The sequence below is a fragment of the Miscanthus floridulus genome, chromosome 6 (genome assembly GCF_019320115.1).
Source record: "Miscanthus floridulus cultivar M001 chromosome 6, ASM1932011v1, whole genome shotgun sequence".
In the NCBI taxonomy this organism is placed as follows: Eukaryota; Viridiplantae; Streptophyta; class Magnoliopsida; order Poales; family Poaceae; genus Miscanthus; species Miscanthus floridulus.
In genome coordinates this window covers 144,877,990-144,886,926 of record NC_089585.1, presented here as the reverse complement: position 1 = coordinate 144,886,926, position 8,937 = coordinate 144,877,990, and the positions used below count along the sequence as shown (strand labels likewise).

The 8,937-nt window shown below is 45.3% G+C and overlaps 1 protein-coding gene across 1 annotated transcript; it reads right to left on the bottom strand.

The window, feature by feature from the left end:
- Positions 1 to 919: 919 nt before the first annotated feature.
- Positions 920 to 1,840, bottom strand: LOC136457246 (protein LURP-one-related 8-like). Its single transcript, XM_066457308.1, has one exon. It carries the CDS (start codon positions 1,646 to 1,648, stop codon positions 989 to 991), a length of 660 nt encoding a protein of 219 aa, XP_066313405.1. The 5' UTR covers positions 1,649 to 1,840; the 3' UTR covers positions 920 to 988.
- Positions 1,841 to 8,937: the final 7,097 nt, after the last annotated feature.

The following is an 8,937-nucleotide window of genomic DNA, read 5'->3' as shown; positions in this document are numbered from 1 at the left end:
CGTGGTACCTGGAAAGCAACGAGCCTGCGAGAGACACCAACCTGCCTGCCTCTTGCAGCTCTGGGACTCGTTTAGATTGCAAAAAAAATTGAAACTGATAAATAGTATCACTTTCGTTTTATTTGGCAAATGTTGTCCAATCGTGGACCAACTAGGCTCAAAAGATTCATCTCATGATTTTCAACTAAACTGTGTAATTAGTTATTTTTTTATCTACATTTAATACTCTATATAAACGGCTAAACATTGATGTGACGGAGAGAGAGCGAAAAACAAGGCCCTGAGCTTCCACCGGAAGTCCAGCCGTCCAGGCCCGCAGGACCAGGTGTGGCAGGGTCCCGGGCGAGAAACGACTCGATTGTCCTCTCTGGCCAACCCACATGCAAAAGCGAACAAAATCGTTGCTCACTGCGTGAGATTCGTCGTGCCCGTGTTTACTGCCGGAGTAGAAGACGACGCAGGAAGCTGTCGCTGTTGCCTTTGGTTTCGACAGCCTGACGTGCCCAAAAATAGCACTCGAGTGGATCAAGACGCAAGGATCAAACAAGATACTAGTAGAAGTACACAAAGGACAATATTTCACCTTCAGAAATCAGATAGCAGTATATATATATATATATATATATATATCTGGTAGTCCTTTTTTTTCTTTGTTTCTCGAGGTATTTACATCTCCATCCCTCTTTACAGGATTCATGGCTTTTGTTGGATCTGTGCCAACCAAAGAGAATCGAGAGGGATTTCATTTGACGCACTCAGAGAGAGAGAGAGAGAGAGAGAGAGAGAGAGAGAGAATAAAAAAAAATCTCAATTGGCCCGACCAGGGTGTTTTGGAGCAAGCACGCAAGGACAGGAATTGCTCTCTTGCCCACGACGATGCCAGGCAGATCGAATTTTCAGCATCTCTAGACTCTAGTGATAATTCACAACCCCAAGTCCAGGGGCAAAAATCTTTCTAGATTGAATTGAACAAAGAACACACATGAATCTATGGCGAGTAGGACCAGCTCCTGAGGAGCGACGGCCTCCCAAACAACTGGTCGAGCGCCACCACCACGGCCATGGCGAGCGACACGTCGACCCCCGGCTGCACCACCAGGCGGAACACGTCCGTGCCGACCGCCTCCTTGGGCTGCACCTCCGCCACGGCCCGGCGCTCGGCGTCGTACACCACGCAGCGGCGGCGCGCGTAGGACCCCTCCACCTCGTACGAGGCCACGGACCCGGCCCCGGCAGCCCCTGCAGCTGCAGCGGCGCCCACGGCGCACGGCGTCACGCGCGCCATCGACTTGCCGCCGCCGCCGCGCTTGACGGCGTAGACGGGCCGCCACGTCTCCTCGCCCGCGTAGATGAGCCAGCGCTCGCCGGACAGGCTGAGGCGCTTGCGGCGCACGGTGAAGGCCGCGCGGCCGGCGGGGTCCATGAGCACGACCTCGGCCTCGGCGTCGTAGCTGTCGACGCGGTAGGCGAGGTCGCCCCTGGCGTCGAACACCGTGTACCCCCTGCAGTTGAACAGCAGCGACTTGCGCCACACCGTCAGCGACGTCGCCTCCTCCTCCTCGCCGCCCGCCGCCGGCGGCCCAGCAGCCGCTGCGGCGGCGGCTCTCTCAACCGACGACGGCAGCACGTTGGGGTGGACCTTCGCCATGCGTCGATCGGTGGCTAGGCTAGCTCAACTGATCGATCAACCTCCGGGCTCCCGATCGAGCAGAACAGGACGGATGGATCGGAGGAGCTGGAGCGAGCTCGACTCCCAGGTGGTTGCTGAGTAGCAGTCAGGCTTAGCTAGCTAGTACTAGGCAGCTAGGTCTTGTTGGCTGCTTTGAGGCTGGTAGTAGGGAGGTGGGAGAGGTCTGTATATATACAGGGGCAGGTGAACAAAAGAGAATTCTTTATTTGACACAAAAAAAAATGAATCGTTTTTTTTGACCTTAAAATTTTCTTTGTTTCCTATTTGATACTCACTTCAACTTTCATCTCTAATTTGACACTACCGTCAAATCCGTTAGCTAACGGTGTTAACTGGCTGTTAAAAAGACGTTTTTGTCCCTAGAAAAAAACGACGAAGCAAATTTGAGAGGAAAAAAAACCTGCGCCCGCCTCTGATGCATGCGCCCAGCTGAAAAAAAGGCGCAAGTTTTTTTTTTCTCTCAAATTTGCTTCGCCGCTTTTTTCTAGGGGCAAAAAAGTCTTTTTAATAGCCAGTTAACACCGTTAGCTAACGGATTTGACGGTAGTGTCAAATTATGGATGAAAGTTGAAGTGAGTGTCAAATAGAAAACGAAGAAAATTTTAGGGAAAAAAAAACGACTCATTTTTCCGGTGTCAAATAAAAAATTCTGTCAACAAACAAAGCCATGTTGCCCCTAACGTGTGTGGGTCACGGTGACGACATGGGAGATTCATTATGCCCGGCAGATTGCGGTTGCGCCGCAGTAGAAATGGCTAGTTAAAGGAATTGATTGGACGGGATAGGGCCGGCGGGCTGGACCTGGACGACACGCGGCGGCAGGCCAAGCTTTGGGCGGGTAGAAGTTGGCGGGAACCTTACCGCAGGGGCGGCGCGCGCGCGCTTGGAGCGAGGCGGCTGATGGAGACGCGCGCTCTCAATTTTTTCCTTGACCACCTGATGGAGATGCCCACCTTATGGCATCGAGCAGGACCCCTGCTACGCAGTATAGTAACCTAGGTCGGCTCAATTTTATTGCAAATGTTCATTGAGTGGGGTGCAGCTATGATTAAGGTTTAAGGACGAGGAATACCGAACATTTCTTAGGCTGCATTCGAGACGTCGTCGCTGACCATTTTAGCTTCGTGGGGTGCAGCTAGCCTACAAATATTACTACGTGGGAACTAATAAATTAATTAAGAATGTTTTCAACTAAGTTCGGATAGATCCACCTGCACGTACGCCATTGGTTGGCTTGAGTTCGTGAGATAAACTAGTAGCTTGGTTAGGCTTCATTGTCATACAAATTGTTAGGTACCCTTGTCATTAGGATGGTAGAACACTGGTAGAGAACCGAGCTTTACTCCCGGTGGGGAACCCCCTCTAGTTCTGGTTCTCCACCCGGGAGCAAGCATCCGGGACTAAAGGGGGTCCTTTAGTCCTGGGTCAGGAACCGGGACTAAAGGAGGACCTTTAGTCCCGGTGGGTAACACCAACCGGGACTAAAGGTGCCTCCTGACATGCCACGATGGCCGGCACCTTTAGTCCCGGTTGGTAATACGAACCGGGACTAAAGGTTTTTTTCTTTTTTCTTTTCTTTTCATTTTTTTGTTTTCTTTTCAAAATAGGTTTTCGAAGTCGTATTGTACGCTGCTAATTATACATTTATACGCGCATATAGTATGTTTCGGTTCAAGCACAATGAACGTATTAAATCACACAATTCAAGCATATATATATATATATATATATATATATATATATATGCATGCATGCATCATATATATATTTACATGCATGCATGCATGCATATGTGTATTTTACATTATATTATTTCATGTGCATATATTACAAAAGATTGCATTATAGTTGTTGTGACATAACAAGTTTCTTCTCATCCTCTAGCTTGGCTTCAATGGCAGTGTTGGGTCGAAGTAGAACTCACCCTTGGAATCGATGACCTGCTCATTAAAAAATCCGGCTATAGACTCTTGAATTGCTTTGATTTGGTCTTGCCGTATGACCTTTTCCTCCAACCATCGAGTCTACAGGTTTGAATTAAAGGAAAATAAATTAATATATGTACATATATATATAAAGACATAGTAACACAATCAATAATAATAATTAAATGAATATATAGTGTATTTTTAACGTACTTTGAGTCTCTCTGTAGGAGTTCTTTGGGAGAGCACCTTGATAAACTTGCAAACATAGTAACCACAGTAGTTGTTCCCCTGTTCCTGCCTCAGACACCACTTTACGAGAAAAAGATTTGTCATTCAATCTGGTGATCCAGTGAAAGCTATATGTTTAATTAATAAAGATGATGCGATTCAGGGGACTTACTTTCAATGGGATTACATTCAGTGGCGCTTTGCATTTTTCCATGTGTTGCTTCTCAATAAAGGTTTTCCAAACACTGCCCAATAAAAAATTTGCAACGTCATTAGATATAGTTAATCATCATGTTTGTGTGTATATATAGTTGCTAGAGATCCTGAAATTACCTCTGGATAATATCTATCATATCTTGGTAGTCTTGTTGTGGTTTTCTCATCGAGTCATAGATTATCAAGTGACTTTTCACCAGATCAATGTCCATCAATATCCAGTGATTACTGCATGTGTTTATAGGATATAACGCATAACACTCATTAATTAACTAGAATCAACATATGAGCCATTAAGGCTATGATCGACATGATTAACACTCACTTGAAGTTATAGGGAAAGAGTATATCCTTCTTGTGGCGTTGGTTCACTAAGAAGTTCATGAGGTTACTCTCTGACTCAGACTTCCAATTAGTCTTTGGAGTAATTGGGTCTTTGAATACTATATGGGGATCAACAAAACCAATTTCATTGCAGCCTTCCTTTCTGAGCTCTGTCATTGTAAATCTGCATATATATAGTACTTGTTAGGATAATTTATATGCATATACACACATATGATGAGTTTAATAATAGATCGAAAGAATTATTACTTACAGGCAATAGCAGCTAATGATAACTTTGTCCAGAGAGGTCAGGTGGCATAGTTGATGAAATTCTGCAAAGTCAACATACATAACATCATCGCCACGGAATCAATGTTCATCTCTAATTCTGACACCAACGCAGAAGTCTCCACTGGTAGACGCCTGCATGTACCACTTGTTTAGCAGGTACATTTGCGTCCCCAGATCAGATAAGGCTTGAGGGTTGTATAGACTCTGGCCTAGTACAAATTTTTTCTTCCAAATATCAACCTCCGCCGCACTCTCAATGTTTCCATCACCAAACATCTGGTAAAGGTCGAGACCAGTCTCATCAAGAAATTCACCAAGGTGATCCAAATCGACATCCGGAGGTATGTTTGCCTGATGCATTAATCCTAAATTCGAACCATATTCATTACCAACAACTAGCGGGGGGATTGATTGGTGCGCTTGTTGTCCGAGTTGGGCAACTCCTTTCCCTGCCCGCTTCTTTTTCTGTGCCGCCTCAATTGACTTGGTGAGAGTGCGGTCATAGTCTGATAACGTTGATTTGGACGGCTTACGAGATTCCCGCTGTTGTTGCTGGTAAGAAGTCACCTTTTTTCTTAAAATATCCGGAGCTACGAAGAAGTACGGTTTCTCCGGGTTTCTCCTTGCTTCTTTATTCATTTTAAGTTTGTCATAGAATCTAGACATGTCTTTTTTATATGCATCAGTTCCTTCTTCCTTCTCTTTAGATATTATTTTGGGAATAGCCCTTGGTTTCACGGTGGCTTTCTTTGCAGGCGGGGACTGGTTCTTCGTTTGAGGGGCTGGCCTCTTGCTAGGCTTCTTGGTAGGCGGGGGCGGGGGAGGCGTTGGATACCTCCTTGGAGGTGTTGGCAGCGGCGTTGGAGACCTCCTTGGAGGTGGCGGCTGCGGCGTTGGAGACCTCCTTGGAGAGGGTGTGGATGTAGCCTCGTCTTCCAACACAATGTCATCGTACAGATGTGGCAGAACCTCCTAAATTATAGGACCCACATACACTTGTCACTGTCCAACGACCTTTGACAACAATGCATATGTTCCTGGTAACTTAAGAAATCTGTCGGGTGTCCTCGGGAAACCCCGAATCATCCACGATTTCCGAGCAGGATCATGTTATAGGGTCATTGCAGTATTACAACATTTATTCAAATATATACATCAGAGTAAAAACAGCGGAAGTCTTACGATAACATAGTTTACAAACCAGTTGTTTCAAACCTTACAAACTAAGTTCGATAATTAATACAAAACGAAATAGTGGAGTGGCATTATAATATAATACAAAACACACAAGGAGATTGCCCTGCCCAAGGGCCACACATTTACTTCTCATCGTCATCACAAGGTACAACTGTCATGCAGCACGATCCAAAACAGATCTGCTCATGAGGCTCACCTGCAACAAGGGTCAACGAACCCTGAGTACAAAAGTACTCAACAAGACTTAACCGAAATAAAACTGATAGAACTCAGGAATGCAGGCTCAGGGATTCAAGGTATGGTTTTAGCAATAATCAAAGTTATTTTGCGTAAAAGCTCTTTAACAAAATTCTTTATTTCAACAATTTAAACTTCATAAAATCATATACAAAGATGACACGATCCGTAATGAGATCATGAAACTTCATATCCAACACCTTCATCAACCATTCTCAAGTTCCAGTTATTAATTCTACGATGATGAACAGTGAGTTGAGTCTCCATAACCGAGGAGCAACGACGATTCGAACCGATTATAAACCCAGCTGGGACTTCCAGACCACACGACATATGCAGGTCCCTGACCTACATATACCAACCTGCACTCAGATCCTCTAAAACAAGAACGGGTCCGCGCCACCCGAGAGCACAGCACACCTCCAATCCGGCCACATTCCAGCCACGAGGGTACACGCTACTCCCGCCATCTCTCCACTCCCAGTGCGCGAGTAGCCATTCTAGTAATAGAATAGCCGAGTAAAGGCTTACTGGAGTATGTGGTTAGTACTACAAATTCTCACATCATGCAATTCAACAACGGACGTGCCTTAATCGACACAGGCGGAAAGAACCCGCTCACAAGACCTCCATGTCTTGTGGCTCACACACACCGAGTCCGCCCGGTCTAGATTTATTACTCCACATTCCCATATCACATGCTAACATAATTAACCGATGTTCCACTTAAAACTTGCAGGTGGCAGGTAATCACCCGACTTTCATCGTTCTACGCATAGCTAAGCAAAACTAGGCATATACGAATTTAAAACTGGTAATATGGTAAATATGGAATAACAAGGTTGGTAATGCACCAATTAGGCTCTTACTTAACTCCTAATCACTTAATGCAGTAACGGAAAGCAAAAGCGAAATTAATTTGTAAAACACAAGGTAGGGTTGTATGCATCCGGGGCTTGCCTTCGTTGACGGAAAAGTCTGGTTCCTGCGACGTCACACAAGTATTCGATCCGACCTCAACAGACAGATCAACCTCCTCCGCAACTTGATTAACTACCACGTGTTCACCTTCGTTTACTACACGTAATAACAATGCCATGTTTAACATGATGCGGAATACGAAACATGATGCTCGATGATGGATGCAAAAATCAATAAATTGGATACAATTTTCCTTCGCAGTACAGTTACAAACCAAACTAACCAAACCATATTCGTAACTGATGTGACCACGCCAGCACCGATCACTTTGGTGAACTCTCCGACCACTACGGTAAACTATTCGACCACCACGGTGAACTCTCCGACCACTACGGTAAACTCTCCGACCACTACGGTGAACTCTCCGACCACTACGGTGAACTCTCCGACCACTACACTGGTGACACAAGCACGATAGAGGTTAAACACTAAGCAGAGAAGGGTTCAGCACCTTACCCCGAACACGACTGAGCAACGAGCAGGGTTGGAGGAACAATGGAGAGGCGTGACAACGACTACGGTAATCACAGCGGAGCAAAGATCGTCGGTGAGGGAGAACCGGCGACTGCAGTGATCAAAATGAGTAAACAACAACTGACTAAGTACTACAGCAGCGAAACGAAGCCGTAAGTACACCGATTACGGACAATGGCTCACCGGAGGGCTCTGGCCACGATGACACGCCCGCGGCGATGAAGTTGCCGACTGCGAGGAAGAAAGACGTGGACAGCGGATTCTAGACAATTTCCGGCGACCAATGTTAGCTGGCTGGATTCGCAAGGAAAAGACGGAACTAGGACGACCTTTACCGAGATGGCAACGGCGGTGGTGAAAACAAAGGAAGAAGAAAAACGACGACGACGGCGTCTTGGTACTTATAGCGCGGCGCAGAAGCTCAAGGAAGCCACGACGGAGCTGTTTCCGTGCCAGCGTGACATCAAGGACGGCCACGACGCGCCTGGAACGCCGAAGAAGGTCCGACGGCAATGTAGCTTAGGCGGTGGACACTGTTCACTCAAATTACCGAAATGCCATTTGCCCAAAATTCACAAATTACTCTCAAATTTTCATAACAACTCAAAAACCTCCAAAAATAAACTTTGCTTAACTTGCCAAGCTCTACACTTTTGCTTTTGGGATCAACCCCAAAATATGCTTAGATTTTGAAATGGCTTTTCAGGGTAGGATTTAAATGCTGAAAATCGGGGTTTTCTCGAAAAATTCAAAATCCAAACAAACTTTGAACTTGAGCCAAACAATACAATTCAACACATACCACATGAATATAAACTTGTTTTAGTGTATGCATCTCAAAGTTTTCACCAAATGCCAAATGCTTTGCAATGCATATGATGATATGACAGTTTTAGTATTTTAAACACCCGAGGTGTTACAATCCTTCCCCCTAAAAAAAATCTCGCCCCGAGATTCAAAGCCATAGAGTAAGTAATGGAAAAGGAAATGTGTCGTGAGAACACATACCAAATCTGTCCATAAAACAGCTGAGGTCCCTATACAAAACACAATTTGTACAACCGAACTCAACTAACATTACTCTATTCTATATTGACGCTAGAAACTCTGGAAACTTTTCTAACAAGTAATCTTCTGATTCCCAAGTAGCTTCCTCTTCTGAATGTTGATTCCATTGTATTTTATAGAACTTGATTGTCCGTCTTCGAGTAACACGGTCTTTCTGATCTAACACTCGGATAGGATATTCGGAATAAGTTAAATCCGGTTCTAGTTCCACTCCTTCCACTTCAACATTCTATTCAGGCACTCGGAGACACTTCTTCAATTGAGAAACATGGAACACATCATGCACAGCTGTGAGATGTT

Excerpts from the sequence above, each read along its gene's own strand:
- LOC136457246 (XM_066457308.1), bottom strand. The coding sequence starts at position 1,648 with ATGGCGAAGGTCCACCCCAACGTGCTGCCGTCGTCGGTTGAGAGAGCC.